General features: G+C 46.0%; 2 protein-coding genes across 2 annotated transcripts in view; one reads left to right on the top strand and one right to left on the bottom strand.

The window, feature by feature from the left end:
• The window catches only part of TRRAP (transformation/transcription domain associated protein), a 102,181-nt gene extending 96,112 nt beyond the window's left edge, over nucleotides 1–6,069 (bottom strand). Inside the window, exons 1-10 of the mRNA XM_087942046.1 lie at nucleotides 5,923–6,069; nucleotides 4,341–4,512; nucleotides 3,772–3,821; nucleotides 2,972–3,082; nucleotides 2,291–2,395; nucleotides 2,092–2,175; nucleotides 1,804–1,860; nucleotides 1,467–1,592; nucleotides 938–1,015; nucleotides 632–720 (exon numbers count right to left, since the gene is read on the bottom strand). Of these exons, the coding sequence (XP_087798172.1) occupies nucleotides 632–720; nucleotides 938–1,015; nucleotides 1,467–1,592; nucleotides 1,804–1,860; nucleotides 2,092–2,175; nucleotides 2,291–2,395; nucleotides 2,972–3,082; nucleotides 3,772–3,821; nucleotides 4,341–4,440 (800 nt within the window). The 5' untranslated portion in view covers nucleotides 4,441–4,512; nucleotides 5,923–6,069. The remainder of the gene's footprint in view (nucleotides 1–631; nucleotides 721–937; nucleotides 1,016–1,466; nucleotides 1,593–1,803; nucleotides 1,861–2,091; nucleotides 2,176–2,290; nucleotides 2,396–2,971; nucleotides 3,083–3,771; nucleotides 3,822–4,340; nucleotides 4,513–5,922) is intronic.
• Nucleotides 6,070–11,814: 5,745 nt separating this feature from the next.
• TMEM130 (transmembrane protein 130) lies at nucleotides 11,815–19,583 on the top strand. The gene is made up of 4 exons (XM_087942047.1): nucleotides 11,815–12,105; nucleotides 15,933–16,135; nucleotides 17,779–17,891; nucleotides 18,886–19,583. Exons 1-4 carry the CDS (start codon nucleotides 12,068–12,070, stop codon nucleotides 19,066–19,068), a joined length of 537 nt encoding a protein of 178 aa, XP_087798173.1. The 5' UTR covers nucleotides 11,815–12,067; the 3' UTR covers nucleotides 19,069–19,583.
• Nucleotides 19,584–21,358: the final 1,775 nt, after the last annotated feature.

Here is a 21,358-nt window from a genome sequence, read left to right on the forward strand (position 1 = left end):
TTTGTTGGTGGGGTGGGGTGGGGGGGGAGAGATAGCAATTGACCTCGCTGGAAGTGAAGTCCCACCGTGTCCAATGAGATTAATCCTGAGTAGCATAAACAGCCTTGCACTTAAGATACCAAATTAATATTCAAAAGTGCACAATACCAAAGCTTACCTCTCTAAACCAGGATGAGAAATCTTTCATTATAGATTCCCCTAAGAACCCGCCCCCCTCTGTCACCACCAGATTGCAATGTTTAATACAACCATGCTTAAAAACAAACCAAGGATATGTTTTGCACTTAGTTAAATAAGGCAATTATAATCAAATTCCTTTGAGGTTTGGTCCCGGCCTGTCCCTTTTTGGGTAGTCATAAATGCAGACCTCGGCTTGAAAAAAATAAAATCTTGCCATTCCCTGCCTTAAAGACTAAAGAGCTAGCAGAGCAGTTTCCAAACTCAACGGTTATAAAACTCTTCCACACGTGAAGGCTGAAGACAATGGTGTGTTTTTTTCTTGAATAATTAACAGGAACTCTGAAATTGAATGCTGGAATGCTAAACTTTATTCCTTTTTTCTCTGAATCAGCAGCGTACGTCCGTTTACACAGTTCAGGATTTGTTAACGGTTTTCGTTCCTTATGCATACCTGGCTTGGTTGGAGACTTGAATAATTATGGTGTTCATGATCAAGGGCACAAATTCAGCTACCACGTTGTGAATATTTAGTTTATAGAGCTAAGGTAAAAACAAAGAGGCGTGTTAGACGAGGGCAACCAGCAACCTTACGTTTTTCTGTTTTAAGCAATTTGAGAAGGGTAGCAACCATGTTCAGACACACATGAAATTACACCTCTCTCTTAGTCTCACCTCTGATGAGGGAAAGAAGAAGAAAGAAGTAGCAGGGAGTTTGTGTGGGCCAAAAATAGGAATTTAGACACCGTTTTGTACGAACCTGATACATGAGGACAACGATTATGGGAAGTTCTGCTAAAACTTTCAAGGAAAGGGAGCCACGAGGAATGACTGCATGCTGAAAAAGGATAAAAAAATGGAATGGTCAATTCAAAAGACGTCAGGCTTAGTTTGTTTGTGGTTATGCAGGGATTCTAGGCTGATTCCTCTTTTAACTCCACCCCAGGTGCTCTTCTCGTCCCTTCTCCTACACACCTCCTTCCTGTCATCCCCATTTCTTTCTCTCCCTCCCTCCTTTCCTTTCTTGCATTCCCTTCTTGCCAGGTGTGAAAGACACACGAAGGTCCAATGAAACTGGTTTACTGCTCAACAGCCTATGCACAGGAATCTTTTAAACTCACGCTCAGCAACCATTTGGAGTCAGGTAATGATCAATAACGCTCAAGGGAAGTTAGACTTAGTTCGCTTGTGGCTACGTAAGGATTCTAAGCTGATTCCCCTTTTGACTCTGCCCCCCCGCCGGGCTCTGCCACTCCTCCTCCTCCTACAAAAATGACCCTTGCACTCACCGATCTGGTTTCACTGTCGTCTCTCTCCGGATTTACTTTCACTACAATCGTCGTGATCAAGCCCACCATTTCTGGGGTAGGGATGGTGTTCTCAGGGACAACTTGAGGATTCTCAAAGTACCGGTTCTGGGGTTAAGAAACACAACCGAAGCGTCACTCGAGCTGCCGATCGCAGACTGCGATGCGAAAGTCATTGGAACTCACGGATTCTGGGATAAGGAATTTAGGAAGACCAGCCCGCAGGGTAGAGAAGCCTTGGCGATTCAGTGCTACTGGATCAAGACCGATAAAACTTTCATGCAACATAGAAGAAAAAACGTATCTTCGTATTACCTACCACGACTTTTGGAAGCTCCTTGTAAATCTGTTTCACAAAATCCAAGAAATGGTGGATCTGCAGAAAAAGGAGGAAAGTATTATGAGAAATTTGGTTTCAAAATCTAGCCTTGGGAAAAGTCCAACCCAGGATCTGCTGCTTGAGGAAACCACACCTACTGTCCACCCTAACTTAACATTCTTCTCCCCCAGAGATTACATGTGGGAACCCCAAAATGTTTGCCAGTTCTGACTATGTCATGCAACTGCAGGTCACTAAATTAAAAACTTTGGCCAGGAAATTATTTACCTCTTGTGTGATAGGTGGACGGAATTGTTTGTGAAGCTCAATAATTATCCTCAAGCAAATAAGTACATTTTCTTCATTTTCGGTCTAAAAATGAGGGTGGGAGAGAGATGGACAAGGGTTTATTAAATAGCAAAAATCAGAATCGCATACTGCCAACGGTTTGGGGAAAAAATAGGCGAGAAGAATCAAATAGAATTACCTCTAGAAATCTAAACATCACAGATAAGATATTTTTGGTGTGCGGGCGCAGATGCTCGTTGGTTGGTATTCTATGGATTATTTCCAAAACTAATTTTCTCAGTTGCTGCATAAGGGGAGGGAAAAAAAAAACAAGGAACAGAACTTAGTTTTGAAAGGTAAACAGGTTTGTGTTAAGATAAAAGACCCCAATTAAACACAAAAACGTTAATTGAAGCTGTGCAGGTCTGCAAATTTTAAATTCATGAAAAACTTAACTGAGGTTTTACTTAAGTGAGATTAAAAAGAAATAATCAAAAGGCTAACTGCCAGTTCTTTTTGGCTAGCATCAAAAAATTAAGCAAGCTTGTATCCCAAGAGAGACACCAGGAATTCTTAATAAAACTTGGAAGGTCAAAAAAAGATCTCACAGAAGGTGCGCTGAACTTGTTGTGTTGCAACTAGTGATGGTATACAAACTCAAGCAGGATTGGGTTTTTTTTTTCTGTAATTTCACCTTCTTTCTTCCAAGATTTAAAAAGATGGCGCACATGTCTTTACAGAGGATTTTTAAGATTATGTAACATTCTACACAATTATGCTGTTTGGCCAGCATGGATTTCAGCCAGCTGCTTTTACAAGGCCCACGAAAGAGGCTGAAAACCATCCCAGTGGAACGAAGAATGATTATTCTGGAGAATACCTGCGCAGGTTTTTCCTGGAGGAACTGCACTTCCCCGTCTTGGAGAAACGTAAGGAAGCGAGGGATGATGTGTTCCAAGAATGTGGAATATTGAGGAGACGAGGTAACATTCTAGCGAGAGAAAAATAGAAGACTTTGGGGGGTTTCCAATCACGCAGAGAGTGTAGAATACCGCTTTCTCAACCTCAACTTTATTTCTCAACCTCAACTTTAAGAGGGGGGGGACTTCAACTCCCAGAATTTCCCCACTCAGCTTGTTCCCCAGTCAGCTTGCCGATCCAGCAATGGTGAACGCCATCTCCGAGGGGTTGGAAGGAGACGCGAGAGAATGGCCAGCAAACCTCCACAAGAGGAGGGCCCCCCCAACTGCTGATGTGCCTCAGTCGGCTAGCTGTTAGGGCTCTGGCATCCACCCCATTCAAATCATGTCTAGCTGCGTCTCTCAGAGTTTGGAAAAAAAGATTTATTAGGAGTGAACATGCCAGCGCTACCTGGGTGTAGCTGACTCTGACACACATTTCACCCTTGACCCTGGTCTTCCCTCCACCCCCTGGGTGTATATTCTCCAACGGGACACATCCATAGCCAAGAGTCATCAATCATGCTCTCCGGTAATAATCTTGCGCGCCAGAAGCCTCGGCTGCCTAGTAATTGTCTGAAGCATTTAAGGAATGCATTGTTTTCCCCCATTCCCTTTCTGCTGGTAACTCTAAAAGACCAGAGAAATATTTGTGAGTTGACCCTCCAATCAACAATGGCCCCAAATGTCCAGCATACCCACCAAATCCCAGTACTGTTACCTCAAAGTTTTCACTAACTTCTTGCATCATCTTCAGTTTCGTTTCATCGGCTGCAAAGCAAGAACGAAAGGCAGGCGTTGAAATATATATTTACCTGCATCAGAGAGGCGTTATTTGAAAAAACCCCCGGAAGAAGCCATCAGATCTTATCAGTTTGGCTCACACGGCCCCCATTTTATACATCAGCACATCACCATTCCCCAGCCAAGCCTCTTCACACAAACACACACACACTCCTCTCCACGCACTCACACCCATGTGATTTTTGTGTAGGGGTTCAAGAGAAAGAATATATCATCATCTGCTTCTCCGTTAGGTCTCCAAGCAGGCCAGAAACGACGCAGCTGCAGAAAAACCTGGGTTTGCGTCCCCTCACGCGCATTCCCTACCCTCTCGGGTGCAAAAAGTAATCCAGCCTCCAATTTGCACCATCATGGTTGCTCAAATTCTGGGTTTCAGAGTTCACAACTCCATCTGGAGGATAATTCAGAATTTGCCAAGTATGATTTGCAAGAGAGGTGGTTCAAAGGTCTGTGCCCCAAGGAAACCAGCGCCGGAAAGAAACTTACGTGTGTTGGCATCGGTGAGAGCCGCCACAAACTGGAGATACTTCTTCATTAAGGTGGTCTGGTCGACCACGGTGGGCCCCTGGGTTGAAACGAACGCCATTTTTTTCCCCAGATTTCTGAAGGTTAAGTGAAGATTTAGGAGAAAACCGAAGAGCTCAAGCGATCAGCCTGCCTAAAAAGAAAAGAGAAAGCGGAGGTATTTTAGCATCGTCACATGCATGCTGTGATTTTACAGGAGAGATTTATTTAGTTTTATCCCACTTTTCTTTTAAATAACTCAAGGCAGCTCAAGAGGGACTGGCCCAAAGTCACCCAGCTGGCTTTCATGCCTAAGGCAGGACTAGAACTCCCCGTCTCCCGGTTGATTGGGCCAAAGTCACCCTATCAGCTTTCATATCTACAGTGAGACTGAAACATACTTCCTGGTGAATGGGCCAAAGTCACCCAGTTGGTTTTCATACCTTTGACAGGACTAGAACTCACACTCTCCTGGTGATAGACTCAAAGTTACCAGTTGGCTTTTCATATTTAAGAGGACTAGAACTCCTCATCACCTGGCGGTTGGCCCAAAGTCACCCAGCTGGCTTTGAGGCTTATGGTGGGACTGGAACTCCCTGTCTCATGGCGATTGGCCCAAAGTCACCTAGCTGGCTTTCATGACTAAGGTGGGACTAGAACTCCCCGTCTCCAGGTGATTGACCCAAAGCCACCCAATCAGCTTTTGTATCTAAAGTGAGACTGAAACACACTTCCGGGTGATTGGGCCAAAGTCAGCCAGTTGGCTTTCACGCCTAAGGCAGGACTAGAACTCACACTTTCCTGGTGGTAGACTCAAAGTTACCAGTTGGTTTTTCATGTTTAAGAGGACTAGAACTCCCAGTCTCCTAGCGATTTGCCCAAAGTCACCTAGCTGGTTTTGAGCCCTATGGTGGGACTAGAACTCCCCGTCTCCTGGTGATTGGTCCAAAGCCACCCAGCTGGCTTTCATGGGTGACTTGAGACCAACCCCAGCCTCCCTTGCAGGGCTGTTGTTGCAGAAACCAAAACTGAACGCTCCTTGCCCTGCCATCCATTGTGCAAAAAAAAGCAAGAGATCAATCCAATGCATCTACGGTAGATAAAACGTCGTGTGAGACACACACACACACACACACACACAACCCAGGGCTGAATCTCTCCCAACTCCTATTCCATGCTTCAAACCCAAAGCAACAACTCCCATCATCCCCAGCCGTCCCTCCCCAGAATCTGGCTCAGCATCCTTTGAAACGACTCCCCACCCCTTTCATCGCACGAAGGGAGAGGCGAGGAGGAGGATTCCCCTCTCCATGAACGGCTGGGAACGATGGGGGCGGCAGTCCCCCCACCCCACCCCGAGCAGAGGGCGCCCGCTTGGAGAAGCGCCCCAGGCTTCCATCCCGCCAGCAGAAGCAGCCTGTCAATCTCGCGCCGGCCACGCCTTCCCCCGCGAAAGCCACGCCTCCCCGCCACGCCCACTTTTGTGCTTTGCGAAAGGGAGGGGGAAGCGCGGCTCCCCTCCATCCGTTCCTGCTCTTCCCTTCCCCGGCCCGGCTCCTCTCACCGGCCCGGACCGCGCCGACCGCCGCCTCATGCTCGCCTCGGCGGCTCCCCGGAGCTCCGCGGCCGCAGCAGCCCCGGAGACCCGGCCGACTCCCTGTCTCCGCTGCTTCACCTGCCCGCGGCGGAAGCCTTTGGAGGCGCCACTTCCGGTCCTTTCCCCTCCTCCTCCTCCTCCTCCCCCTAGAGCTAGGCAAGGGTCGAGAGGGGCCCCGCTGCCGTCATTTCCGCCACCTTTGAAAACCTCCTAAACTAAAGAATGAAATGCAGCTGGGAGTCGCCCCTGAACTGAGAATAGAGGCGTGTAAAAACCAATCCAGAAATCCGGGAAAGAATGAATGAATGAATGAATGAATGAATGAGAAAGAGAGAGAGGGAGAAAGATAAAGAAAGGGAGAGAGAGAAAGAAAGAAACAAAAAAAGCAAAAAGAAAGAAAGGGAAGGAAGGAAAGGAGGGAAGGAAGCAAAAAAGATGGGGCAGGACGGAAGGAAAGAAAAGAAAGGAAGGAAGGAAGGAAGGAAGGAAGGAAGGAAGGAAGAAGAGGGAAAGAAGAAAAAAGGGAGGGAAAGAAAGAAAGAAAGAAAGAGGGAAGGAAGGAAAGAAGCATAAAAAGAAAGGCGGGAAAAAAGAAAAAAAGGGAAAGGAAAGAAAGAAAGAAAGAAAGAAAGAAAGAAAGAAAGAAAGAAAGAAAGAAAGAAAGAGCCAATCCGTCGTCCTGAGCTCAGATGTGCATTGTGCAGTTTCCTTTTTGCTACATACGCGCTTTGCTTTCAATGTATGAAGGATGCAGGGACTTTTGCCATCTCTTCACTTTTTTTTTTATTCTATAACTCGCCTTCTCTTCTGAGATTAGCCAATCAGCGCGCCGATCCCGCCTCTTCCCAACCAATCCAGGCAACCCTTCGCAGCACAATACAGAGCTGAGCCTTTCAGATTTATGGGGGGGAATGATTTCAGAGGTATATGAACTACAGCTCCCATAATTCCCTATTGGGCTCTAGGGCTTTTTCGTGCCTTTTATCTGTATTTAACTTTGCAAAGTGGGATGAGCGTTGCAAACATAAAGCGTTCCTCTTGAAGTGGTAAAATGCAAAACAATGGATGGAAATTGAACAAGGAGAGATTCAACCTGGAAATAAGGAGAAACTTTCTGACAGTGAGAACAATCAACTGATAGAACAGAAGTTGCCTTCAGAAGTTGTAGGAGCTTCATCCTTGGAAGCTTTCAAGAAGAGACTGGAATGCCATCTGTCAGAAATGGTGTAGGGTCTCCTGCTTGGGGGGGGGGGGTTGGACTAGATGACCCACAAGGTCCCTTCCAGCTCTGTAATTCTGTATTCTGTAAAGGAGTCAACCGTGCCATTATGCATCTGTGGGTGTTTTTAAATGCTACATTTTTTTTCCTCACCCCTAACCTCTTAATTAGTTGCTACAGTTTCTATTTGTTTCCCTTGACTGGAAAAAACAAGGATTTTCCAACTGGCATTTGCCTTCTTGGCATTGCAAGGATGGCATCTTTATAGCTTTGTCCTTTCAACCAATAAGTCAATCATCCTCCCATGGCTGGGTTTTTGGATGGATTCGCACAAATGAAGGCAAAACAAAGCCAATTCTATTTCTGATTCGCGTGAAGCAAAGTTACTCCACTTTGTACAATAGGTTAGTTTACACTGGCATTTTATTTCCAGACTCGGCACCTTAGAAGATTGCATGGATTTTAACTCCCAGAATTCCCCAGCCTGCAAGGAATTCCTATTTTGAGGGTGTTTCAAAATGTTATGAAATAAAACATTGGAAGGATGTGTGTTCTAATTTTATTACATACTGTGCTAAACCACCTTTTGCAGTTATTTTTAAGGTCAGATTACGATGCATTTATAACGTTTTAGGAAATACTTACAGAACGCAAAACAATGCAGGAATTTTTTTAATCATCAAAATCACCCTGAAAGACACTTTCATAATTCTATTAATACACAGAATTTATGCATTTAAAAAAAATCTAATAAAAATGACTCCCTGCCTCACAAAGAACACATTTTTATTCCTAAATAAGACACTTGAAACGCTTGCTGCACAACACGCAGGAGAATCTACTACAAAATTTATTTAGTATTTATATCTCGCCCACTCAGCTTTCCGATCTAAAGTGGGACTAGAACTCACTGTCTCCTAGTGACTGGCCCAAAGTCACCCAGCCGGCTTTCATGCCTAAGGCAAGTCTAGAACTCCCAGTCTCCTAGTGATTGACCCAAAGTCACCCAGCTGGCATTCATGCCTAAGGTGAGACTAGAACTCCCCAGTCTCCTAGTGATTGACCCAAAGTCACCCAGCTGGCTTTCATGCCTAAGGTGGAACTAGAATTTACCATCTCCCAGTGATTGGTCAGAAGTCAACCAGTCAGCTTTCACATCTACAATGGGACTAGAACTCCCTGGCTCTAGGTGATTGGTCCAAAGTCACCCAGCCACTTTTCATGGCTAAGGCAAAAACTAGAACTCACGGTCTCCAAGCTTCTAACTTGGTGCCTTAACTGAATGGCTCCTTATAAGGCAGCCTGGGTGTGAAAATAAATAAATAAATCCCGAGGAACTGTTAGCAAGAACTTTTTCTGCATGGACAGACAGCCTCAGCTACAGAAGGACCTGGAATGCAGAGAAGGAGGCACCGTTCTCCGACTGCCAACAGAGGTCAGCAGCTACTACAAAGCTACTATTTTGTTCCTCAAAGGTAAGAGGAAAAGCGGAGCCAGCCCTACCGAACACAAAATCCGACTCTCTCTCTCGGCGCTGAGAGACAGCAAGAAGAAGAGGTTTCCTTCCAAGGCCATCCTCTCTTAAATGGCGCAGCCATTTTCTGCCCTCCGTTCCATCCAGGTGATTTTGGGGGTGCTGTTTCTGACCACCAGGGCTGCAGGTAAGTCAGACCAACTCTTTTTTTCTCGGGAGGGAGGGGAAGAAAACAGGATAGACAGCATTCTGGAATGTCAACCGTTTGCGGTGATAAGCTTGCTGCAAATTCATGATAAGATGCCCTCAGCTTCCTGAGTCGAGCGTATTAAAACGCCACGGCTGTATTTTCATTTACTTTAAGGGTTCCAGAATTCTCTGGTCTGTGGATGGGGAAGGAGGAAATGACTTTAAGATTTGCAGCGCAAAGAGATGAAAAGTAGGGGCGCACAGTCCGAGACTGTGGGGATGCCTAAGGATGTCCTCAGATGCTCTTTATTTGGGTGATGATTAGGGAAAATAAATGAACACAGCTCAAGCATCCATCTCAGAATTAAACCCAGTCAGTAACATGCTCAGTGGAGAAGAACATTTTATTTTTGAAGCATTATTCCAAAGTTAAATGTATTCTACAGCACCCCCCACCAGCCAGCCAACCAGCCAGTATCCCTGAAACGGTGGCTGTATCCACACAACATTGCCAATCTCATTGTACACATATTGTACTCTGACAAAAAAGGTAATAATAACATGCTAAAGCTTTCAAGAAGAGACTGAATATCTTTGAGTAGAATAGAATAGAGATGGAAGGAACCTTGGAGGTCTTCTATCCATCCCCTTGCTCAAGCAAGAGAATATATAATATTTCAGATAAATGACTGTTTAGTCTCTTCTTAAAAACCTCCAGGGATGGAGCATCTACAATTTCTGGTGGCAAGCGGTTCCGCTGGTTAATTGTCCTCACTGTTAAGAAGTTTCTCCTTAATTCCAGATTCCTTCTCTCCTTGATTAGTTTCCAACCATTGCTTCTTGTCCTGCCCTCTGGTGCTTTGGAGAATAATTCGACCCCCTCTTCTTTGTGGCAGCCCCTCAAATATTGAAATACTGGTATCATGTCACCCCTATTTCTTCTTTTCTTTAGACTAGCCAGGGTCTCCTGTGTGGGCAGGGGGGTTGGGGGGTTGGACTAGATGACCTACAAAGTCCCTTTCAACCCTGTTATTCTGTCACTCGTTCTGTAAAGCCCTAATTAGCTGCTTACAGTTTAGACTAACATTGTTTGGCGGTTTGCTTTGTCCATCCTAAAGAAACCCTGAAAACCGAACGCCTTCGTGATAGCTACTCGCTGGCTTTAAATAGCTTCCCGAATGTTACCTGTCACACTTAGTTCATCGCACAAATGTGTGAACATTTCACTCCCAAGGGAAAAGTATTTTGGTCTACTGAATGAGATTTAGATGACCAGTTCAGTTTCTTTTTCCTACAGCTTACATCTGATCAGCTACTTTTTTGTAGGGGGGATATTCTGAAAAAGTTGGCTTTGGCTGGATCCATGCTTTTTAAAGCTTGGTTTTTTTTTCAACCAGGGTTTGTTGCCCAAGTTGTTGGAGTTAGTTGGCTTTGCACAAGAGATACGTTTTTAAAAGTCAAAAATCAAGCCACAATGACTTGATGGCAAAGTAGGGTTGAAACAAGGGTTTTAGTTCTGACTCTGACTTCGTTTAATGAAAATGGATCTGCCTTGTCAGGAAAGCAAGAAGTGTGAAATGAACAAAAAGCTAAGCTAAAAGAAAAATCCTTGTAATATTTCTTTTTCTAAAATGGATCAGGAACTGCAAACCCAGGATACAGGACTGAACTAACATGGAATGAGATTGCAGCAATGGTTTACCCTAACCCTAGCCCTGGATTTCCTGTTGAAGTATGCATTAAACTTCTTTTAGAGTTTACACTGCAAGTCCCTTATTTTAGCATGTTGGAAAATTGCCCCGCCTATTTTCAGCTAACAGGGGCAGAGGTGCGCCTCTGGCATCTAAAGTCATTCCTGCAATTTTTATGAATGTTTGAGTATCCTTCACCTAGACTAGCCAGGCCCAGTTCCTGCAACCATTCATTGTATGTTTTAGCCTCCAGTCCCCTAATCATCCTGGTTGCTCTTCTCTGCACTCTTTCTAGAGACTCAACATCCTTTTTATAGTGTGGTGACCAAAACTGGGTACAGTACTCTAGGTGTGGTCTTACTAAGGCTTTATAGAGGGGCATTATAGAATGGTATGTGAGAATGACCTCGGAGGATGGAGGGATGCCTAGGAAACCATCAGATAAGAGAGTGGGGCTTAATGGTGGCTTAATGCGCAGTGCGGAAAACATAGGAAGGACCCACCCAGTTGGGACAGGTAGTTAAAGAAAGGAGAGGGAGATTTGTTACTTCAGATTTGCAAAACTGACATCAGATACACCAGACAAATAACACAAACTAGAAATGCTGACTCTTCTTCATAATAAGGTTCCATTAACAGAATCCTGCGATGTTCAATATAGCTGCAGAATGGAGACGAGAGGAGATAACCACGGCGGAGCCAAAGGAGGTTTTCCAGAAAATGGGACATTTCATCATGAGATTGAAGTTGCTGAAGGAAGACCAAGCAGAGCGAGAAACTCAAGGCAAGATGCAGAGTTTGGACATTTCAGGGGCTTTAGGGGAAAAAAATCTATATATATAAAAGCGAAATACCACTCACGCATCATCACAAAATCTCCAAAACCATAAAGCCTACACACTTGACATTTGGCACCTATGTTCCTCTTGGCTTCTAGGGGCTCACTAAAAAAAGGATTTTTCAAAATGACCATCAGAGTATTTCTATTTCCTATATTATTATTAATATTAACACGCTCTGATGCTAAGGAGTTCTACTCCCTCTCTCCACCTGAAAGGAAATCTCTTCCAAATGCAAAACAAAAGCAAAGGAGAAGAGTTTCAGTTTTAGTTTCACAGCAGCAACCAGCTTTAGTACAGAACAGTTGAGCTAAGCCACGCTCAGGCTCCTGGCTGTCTCCTTCTTGCTCACACAGCAAATACTGTTTCAGTTCCCAAACAGCCCTCAACTCTCCCACACACCAACAGGACACTAGCCAGATGAATACTGATGGATGCTGGTAGGCAGAAGTACCTGGCCTCAGATTTGCTGCACCAAAGCAGGCGCAGAAGGCGAAAGAAAACACGATCGCTCTGCTGCTATTACTCCGTGGGTTGTCTGGACTGGGAAAAAGTTTGCGTCAACCTTTGAGACTTCTCAGCTTCAGTTAGGACAAAGACGGTGATTTCGGGCTTACCGTTTCTTGTTATCTCTTCTTCTTTATTTCTCCCAGATGCTGTAAGAAGCATTAACATCACAGGCGCCACCGAAGCTCACGTCATGGAAAACTTAAATTTATCTCTGCATATCCAAGGGAGGTAAGCAATAGGGGGGGGGGGGTTGTTGTTGTTTTTAAAGAAATCCCAAATATTTTCCCCAAGTTGTCCTCCTCCTTCTTCGAACCCTAAAACCATAGAACCGTACCGTTGTTAAGTGAACCACCTGCCATTGTTATAAAGTTAGTAGTAACTAGGTTGGGAAAGGGGGAATCTGGCTTCTCCGTTTGGTTTTGCTCACCAGATAGATCGCCAAAAGGGGAGCATGCGACACCCAGGACACTGCGGCCATCGTAACTGTGAGCCAGCTGCCGAGCGTCCGAATTTCGAGATCACGTGACCGTGGGGAGGCTGCAAAAGTTGTAACTCTGGGAAAACGGTCCTAAGCCCCTTTGTAACGGCCACTAAATGAACGGTTGTAATTCGAGGACTTGCCTGTATTTGAATCGACGGATCTGGGAACGGGCTTCAAAAGTTCTAGCAATGGGTTCTCTGTACAGTTGCTCAATAGGCATGGCCACAATGGGCGTAGCCTAGTTAGCCTCCTGCACCAGGGCCGGGGAGGGGGAGTTTTTGCCCTCCCCTACCTCCGGATGTTTCTCTCGAGCCTCCAGGAGGGCGAAAACGGCCTCCCCGGGCTCCGGAGGCTCTCTGGAAGCCAGAAATGGGCCCATGTCTGGCCTTCCCGAACTTCCGGGAGGCCCGTTTTCCACCCTTTCTGAGCCTCCGTGCACGCCCTGCGCTTACCTGCCTCCAAAATGGGCCATGCGGGGATTCCTGGGAGGGGCGGGGTGAAGTGGGCAGGGACCGCTAGGAGTGTGATTTGGGGGTGTTTCTCCAAACTGTGCAGAATCTTAGCTAGAGGGGGTCTCGCGAACCCCCAGCAGCACCCCCCCCGGATGGATCCCATCTTTATTGATTTTTTATTTGATTTATTTATTTTGTCAAAAGTTTACAATACAATAGAAATAAGAATAAACGTAAGTTTAAATATAAGAAATAGGAACTAATAATTGGGGACAATAGGACAGGCACGGTAGGCACGATGGTGCGCTTATGCACGCCCCTTACAGACCTCTTAGGAATGGGTATTCTCTCCCCTCCTTTCTCTCTTCCCTCTAATCTTTTCTCTCCTTCCTTCCTTCCTTCCCTTTCCCTGTTTTCCTTCCTTACCCCTTCCTTCCTTCCTTCCTTCCTTCTTTTATTTTTTATTTGATTTGTCGATCGCTTACAAGATAATAGGTATAAGTATAAAAGATGAGTGAGAATACAGGAAATAGGTACGAATAAATGGGGACAATAGGACAGGGACGATAGGCAAGATGGTAGACTTATGCATGCCCCTTACAGACCTCTTAGGAATGGGTATTCTCTCCCTTCCTTTCTTTCTTCCCTCTAATCTTTTCTCTCCTTCCTTCCTTCCTTCCCTTTCCCTGTTCTCCTTCCTTACCCCTTCCTTCCTTCTTTCCTCCCTTCTTTTAATTTTTATTTTACTTATTTGATTTGTCAATCACAAGATGATAGGTATAAGAATAAACATGAGTAAGAATACAGGAAATAGGTATGAATAAATGGGGACAATAGGACAGGGACGGGAGGCACGATGGTGCACTTATGCATGCCCCTTACAGACCTCTTAGGAATGGGTATTCTCTCCCTTTCTCTCTTCCCTCCAATCTTTTCTCTCCTTCCTTCCTTCCTGACTTCCTTCCTTCCTTCCTTCCTTCCTGCCTGCCTGCCTGCCTGCCTGCCTGCCTGCCTTCCTTCCTTCCTTCCTTCCTTCCTTCCTTCCTTCCCCTTCCCTGTTCTCCTTCCTTCCCCCTTCCTTCCTTCTTTCCTTCCTTCTTTTATTTTTTTATTTTATTTATTTATTTGATTTGTCGATCGCTTACAAGATAATAGGTATAAGTATAAACATGAGTAAGAATACAGGAAATAGGTATGATTAAGTAGGGACAATAGGACAGGGACAGGAGGCACGAATGGTGCACTTATGCACGCCCCTTACAGACCTCTTAGGAAAGGGGTGAGGTCAATAGTGGATAGTTTGAGGTTAAAGGAGTGGGGGTTAGAGGATGTAACAACAGAGTCAGGTAGTGCATTTCAGGCAATGACCACTCTGTTGCTGAAGTCGTACTTTCTGCAATCCAGTTTGGAGCAGTTTACATTGAGTTTGTATCTGTTGTGCGCTCTTGTGTTGTTGTGGTTGAAGCTGAAGTATTTATTGACCGGTAGGACATTGTAGCAGATAATGTTGTGTACTAGGCTTAAGTCCAACCGTAGGTGGCATAGTTCAAGACTGTCCACGTAAGCTATCTTAGTTTAAGTGTCAGCAGAATCACACCTGTGGGCAATGCATAAGACAGGAGGGGAACTCACTGCTACCCTGCGGAGTTGTTAATCTTTGCAGTCCAATTCATTGCGGAGAAGGACAGAGTTCACCTCTTAATTCAGCTGAGCAAAGAGCAGCTCGGTTCTTATTTCAAAACATTCCAGCGCAGTCTTAAAAAAATTAAGAAAAAGCAAGTTGGCCTCCAGGCAAAACATCTCTTCAAAAAATCATCCTCAACAGATTGAAATCAGCCAGAGACTGAAGACGTGGCATGTTGGAGCTGCCCTGCCCTTTGGGGAGGACAACAGGTGGCTCCCTAGTTATGACAACGGAGCCCAGAATTTATGTGGCCAGGCGAAATAATTGTTAAGTGAGTTTGCCCCATTTCACGACTTTTCTTGTCAGAGTCGTTAAGTGAATCCTTGCAGTTGCTCAGTTGGTAACAACATGGTTGTTAAGTGAATCTGGCTTCTCCTCAGACTTTCCTTGTCCAAAGGTTGCAAAAAGAGATCCCGTGATCCTGTCATAAATATGAACCATCATAAATATGCAATTGTCGTAAATATGTACCCATTGCCAAGCATCTGAATTTGGATCATGGGGATGTTGTGACAGTCATAAGTGTAAAAAATGATCCAAGCTCCTTTTTTTCAGTGCTGTTGTAAACTTTGAATGGCCACTAAATGAACTGTTGTAAGTTGAGGGTTACCTGTATTGCAAATATAAACCCAGTTGTTGGAATAAGTTCAGGGATGGAATTCTACCGGTTCAGACCGGTTCTATGGAACCGGTTGTTATGATTCTCTGCAGTTCGGAGAACCGGCCAATCTGGTCCTGCCCCTCTCTACCCGCCCCGCCCCGCCCCGCCCAGTCAGTCCTTATCATGCATGCGCAACATCGCGCACATGTTCAACATCGTGGACTGCATTTTTCCCAGTCACTCCTTAAGATATTTCTTTTTCTTTTCCCTCCTGACGATCAGCTGTTCTGATGATCAGCTGTGTCAGGATCCCCTTGACTTTGCCCAGGAGGCTTCCCTGAGGCCCAGGAGGCAAAAAGGGATGTAGGGGGAGAGTTTGGGGGTGCGTCCCCCCACTCCATTTTTTGCCTTCCTGGGAGCAAAAGCAATCCCTAGGAGGCTTCCCTGAGGCCCAGAAGGCCCCAAAACAGGTGGGACGGATGCAAAGAAGAAGAGGAGGAGGAAGAGGAGGAGGAGGAGGAGGAGGAGGAGGAGGAGGAGGAGGAGGAGGAGGAGGAGGAGGAGGAGGAGGAGGAGGAGGAGGCAGCCACACCTATCCAATCACTTGGCCATGCTCACCTAGCCACGGCCACAGAACCGGTTGTTAAAAAATTTGAATCCCACTACTAGATAAGTTGACCCAATTCTTTCTCAAAGCTTCGTCCTGCCAATGTAAGCAAGATTCTGTCTGTAGGTGAGGAACAAAAACGAAAATTGCTTGGAAGAATTACAATGTGTTGTTGTTGTTATTGTTATTATTATTGCCCAACACCGCTCTTTGTATTCATTTCTTTTTAGTCCTCCATTGAGTTTATGCTGGTTAATCAAGACGGAATGTATCCCACTTGGGGGAGACCAGTGCAACTTAGTGGTGATGAATAGCACGCAATACTATCTGAACCAAACCTTCAGCAATGCTGGGCAATACTGCCTTAGCATCCGGGTGGAGAACCGGGTGAACATCTTGCAGTCCTACCAGGAGATTCAGATAAGGCCCTCAGGTGAGGTTTGGATGGGTCTATGGCGCTCTTTTGCCTATGTGCACCCTGCTTCTCCTCATCTGGTTTCCTCCTCTGCCTTCCCATGTGGGATACTTCTATGGCAGGGGTCTCAAACTCAATTTACCTGGGGGCCGCTGGAGGCAGAGTCTGGGTGAGGCTGGGCCGCATAAGGGATTCCACAAAAAACGTTGTTAAAAAAATATCCTCAAATGTCATCAACAGTTAATGATTTCTCCAATACATGAACTGTCCTGAACACATGAATGGAACATTGAATGAAGATCATGAACGGTTCCTCAGAACGTGGCTTCTCCGGCTTACTCCTTGCTGCCAGAGACTTGACAACGCTTCCTCTCACATATCTGAGCCGCATTTGGCTTGAGAGAGGAGGCCCTTGAGACCCTCAGTTATGGCTTGAAGATGATCATCAGTAAGTCTGGAGCTGTACTTGGACTTGTTAAAGTTCACGGTGGAGAAGAAGCCACGACGAGGAACGGCGGGCGGGATTTCCATCAGAGGTCCATTCCCCCTTGTGGGCCGCACTAATATTATACTTTCATATCACGGTGGGGGCCACAGGATATCGTCCTGCGGACTGCAATTGGCCCACGGGCCGTGAGTTTGAGACCTCTGTTCTATGGCTTCAAGGCAAGATCTTTTTATGGAGGTCAAAATCTCAAGCCAGAACGGAAGCCCTGATGGTTATTTAAAGCATCCTGTGCTGCCCTGTGGTGGTCAACACAAGTAATAACACCCTATTGCAAAAAACAGCTGGGGAGAACCTTTGATTTGCAACTATTCTATCAGTGATTGAAATTACAGCACTCAAAAAAAAAAATATGACTAGCTGTCACACTTAACAACCCTGACAGCATCCCCGTGTTCACAAGGGGGAGGACTCGGGGAAGCCAGAGAAGAAAAGGGAGATGGGAATTTACATTTATAAATGTCGGTGGCACCGTGATTAGAATGCAGTACTGCAGCCAAACGCTGCCTACTGACAACGGTTCGATCCTGACCGGCTCAAGGTTGACTCAGCCTCCCATCCTTCCGAGGTTGGTAGAATTAGGATCCAGATTGTTGGGGGCAAGAGGCTGATTCTATAAACAGCTTAGAGAGGGCTGTAAAAGCCCTGTGAAGCGGTATATAAATCTGCTATTGCTTGGGAAGGGAGGGAGGAAGGAAAGAAGGAAGGAAGGAAGGAAGGAAGGAAGGAAGGAAGGAAGGAAGGAATCCCTAGTGGCACATTTGTTACAATGCAGTGTTGCAGGCTAACTCTGCCCACTGCCAGGTGCTCGATCCTGACCAGCTCGAGGTTGACTCAGCCTTCCGTCCTTCTGAGGTCAGTAAAATGAAGATCCAAATTGTTGGGGGGCAGGAGGCTGACTCTGTAAACTGCTTAGAGAGGGCTGGAAAGCACTATAAAGCGGTATATAAGTCTAAGCGCTCTTGCCAAATAGAACATCTTAAGGTATCCTTCTCTTGATCTTGGAAGCTCACCTCAACTATCATCGTCCTTGGACCCGAGAGGGACCTGGGTCACCTGTGCATGTTTGCAAGCTCGGCCTTGCCTAAATGACCCCAGCAGAAGGCTTCTGGCCCTCCCTCAAGGGGTTTTTTTTTGTCCTTCTCTCCTCCGACAGGAATCTCCCCGCTTTTCTTCGTCCTGCCCTGCGTCATCCTTTTGCTGGCCACGCTGGGTTTAGCCATCTACATGACCTTTCGAGGCCCCGTGCAGCAGAAGGATCTGGTGGAGGTGAGCAACCCTTTATTTTGCTAGCAAACCTGAAGGAGCAGACCTGGTAGCTTTGATCCCTCTTCCTAGATGTTCCAACCCAAGCCGTAAGGCTTGTTCTTGTGCAAGGATCGTCCCTCTCCCCAGGCCTCCTATCCACCTCCAGTTCTACCCAGGTCCTATCTTCTCCCAGTCCTCCCATCAACTTCCAGCCCTCCCTGTCTTCTCCCAATCCCCCCCAGTCTGCACCCTTCCCTCCCACCCACCCTTAATCCTCCCCAGTCCTCCCTGTTTCCTCCCAATCCTTCACCAAGTCCTCCCCCCTCTTCCCTGTCCTCCCACCCACTTCCAGTCCCCCCCATCTCCTCCCAGTCCTTCTCTCAATCCTCCCCAGCCTCCCAGCTACCTCCAGTCCTTCCCAATTCTTTTGGTCTCCTCCCAGTCCTCCCCAGTCTGCACCCTATCCTCTCATCCGTCTCCAGTCTTCCCCAGTTCTCCCCAATCCTCCCTGTTCCTCCCAGTCCTTCACCAAGTCCTCCCCCCAGTGGTGGGATTCAAAAACTTGTACTACTGGTTCTGTGGGCGTGGCATGGCTTGGTGGGCGTGGCTTGGTGGGCGTGGCAGGGGAAGGATACTGCAAAATCCCCCTTCCCTCTCCCACCCCACTAACCTGCTTTCCAGCTCCGTTCTCCTGTGCAGGGCAACCAAAGGAGACCCAGCCGATCCGCTGGGACTCAATGGGAGGCAGAGAAGCGATGGGGTTGGCGGGGCCAGTCAGAGGCGGCATTTGCCGGTTCTCCAAACTATTCAAAATTTCTGCAACCAGTTCACCAGAACCAGTCAGAACCGGCTGAATACCATCTCTGCTCCAGTCCTCCCTGTCTCCTCCCAGTCCTTCTCCCAGTCCTCCCCATTTCTCCGATGTGACACTCCCTTGAGAGCTCTGTGCTAATCATCCAGCCGCTGAGTTTCTCTCTGGCCCAACCAAGATTTTTGCCCTCTTGTTGAGTTGCAGGTTGCTGATTTTGACTTCTCCCCGACGTCCACCAAGAAGGCGTCCAGCCCCCGATGGAACTGTGGCCAAATTTGCTGCAAACCCTGCTTCCTCTGGTCGTCTCCGGAGCCTTGTCCTCCAGCCAAAGAGCACCATCGCCTCCTTCAGCCCCTCTGCAAATCCAGACAGCCGTACGGTGCCTGAAAGACCCCCCACAAAGGACTTCTGGTTGGGACGGGGTTGTCCAGCAACTTCGCTTTGCCGCTGCTCAGTGCTTCGTTGAAACGATCGGAGACTTCGCCGACATGGGCGAAGAAGCATTCCTTTAACGACAGACTGTCCCAGAAAGAGAGCCAGCTTCACACCGTCACCCTGCCCAAAATCTGCCTTACAGCCTTTGGGAAAAAAAAGAAAAAGAGATTTTCGTTTTTTCCGCCTGATGCTCAGGATGCTTTAAAATGTCTTTGCAATTTTAGAGCCGGTTTAACGGTGGGAGATACCAATGCTGCTATTTTTGATTATTTTTCCCTCCATTGCTGCAGGCTTCAAATCTCTGTCCTTTCTAAACTTGAAAAGCTCCCAAGGGTGGGGGGGTTTTGTTTTTTTTGTTTTTTTGCTAATCTCGTCCCTTGGATCAGGATCCAATTATGGGAAATTCAAGAAATTGTAAGATATTAGAGATACTATAATAATGCTAATTAAAAAAAAGAACAGGCCATCCCTATGCAGCTTTCAGCGAAAGCCTGATCAATGATGCTCCGTTATTAAACTTATTTTAAAATGTCACCAAATTATTCTCTGGGGAAAGAAAAAAAAAACCCTATTAAGTGATTTTTTTTCTACTTCAAATAAAGTGCAGTGGAAGCATTTTTGTTTTAAGTAGTGAATTCAAAAAAAATAAAAATAAAGTACATTTTTATCTTAGCAATACAGCAAAACAACAACACAAATTCTAGCTCCGTTTACTCAAATATAATTCCCAACGAATTCGAAAGCAGCACCAAAGCAGCCTAAAAGACTTTAAAAAATAAATACAGGGAATGCTTGTTCATTGTGTTGTGCTGCAAAACCACAATTTACAACCCACAAAGGCTAGTTTTTGTGCATTGCACTAAAGATAAATATTGGTGCGGTGGTTTATTGACTCAGCCACAATGGGATGTTTGCAGAGCACATAAACCATAGACTAACGTTTAGTAACCATAACGGCTGGTTTTCTATATCACACAGATTCCAAGAAAGTGGCACGATAACTTTAGTTTCTTGTGTAAAGCACGTAGTAAGGCGATTCAGTAAAGAAAATAGCACCTCAGGTAGGTGACACTAAATACACAAACTTCAAATGTCGTATTTTGCGAAGCAAAGAGGAACATAATAAAACATAAAGCAAAATTTTGCCAGCAGAGGTCTCTCTTGTCTAAGAACATCTGAGCAGGATGTTGAATGAAGACCTGATTGTTGTTTGCAGTGTGGATCCTTGTAGTAAACAATCACAAATTGGTTTGCTCGCCTCCATCCTGCTCAGAAAGTCTACCGTCTTTACAGATTATTTATATTTGAATTAGATTAAAGAGAAAATCTGCATTCTCTAGTCCAGGGGTGTCCAACTTTGACAACTTTGACAAGACTTCTTGTCCTGACCAAGGCTTCCTGGGACAGTAATTAAGCACACGCTTAGTTAAAACAACTCTTGTTTTATTTCAACGCTGGGAATTATGTGCATTCCCAGCCCATAATGAGTCCCAAACAGTTCTTTGAGATAAGCACCCACCTTTCTCTCCTTTGAATTGCTGCCAACAACTAAAGTGCCAAATGAACTGTAAAAAAACAAACAGAGTACAAAGTCCACACAGAGCTTCATCTGAACAGAGCGAACGACTTTGCTTCCTGCAAAGGTTTCTCTACCTTTGCACTTCCTTTATACCTTAGGGGAAGGGCAATCACCTCCCAGGCTTACTCCCGAGTCGCCCCTTTTTGTCTTAACTGTTCTTGCCTTCTAGCAGCTCTGCACATATGCACACTGGAAACAGGCTCCCCTTGTTCCTCTTCCTCACTGCTGCCAGACTCCGAAGGCTCCAGAGTCATCAGCCCACCCCCAGATGGTCCTGACCCCATCTCTGCAACGGACGCAGGACCTTTGTCTGGGTCCTCTCCAGACTCCCGGACTGGTCTTCTCCACTGTCCGATTCCTCTGTTGTCTGTACTGGCTGCTGGTGAACCACAACACTGGTGGACTTCAACTCCCAGAATTCCCCAGCAAAAGGGGATCACATGACCCCCGGGAGACCTTACAACCATCATAAATACGAGCATCCGAATATGAATCATGTGACCGGGGAGAATGCTGCGATGGTTGTAAGTGTGAAAAGTCAGCCGTAAGTCGCTTTTCCCAGCGCCGTTGTAACTTCGAACAGTCACTAAATGATCTTATCATAAGTCGGGGATTATCTGCACTCATGGCAATATCGGCAAGTTAAGTTTACCCAACCTTGGA

The sequence above is a fragment of the Pseudonaja textilis genome, chromosome 14 (genome assembly GCF_049901715.1).
Source record: "Pseudonaja textilis isolate UNSWEBS1 chromosome 14, rPseTex1.2, whole genome shotgun sequence".
Classification (NCBI taxonomy): Eukaryota; Metazoa; Chordata; class Lepidosauria; order Squamata; family Elapidae; genus Pseudonaja; species Pseudonaja textilis.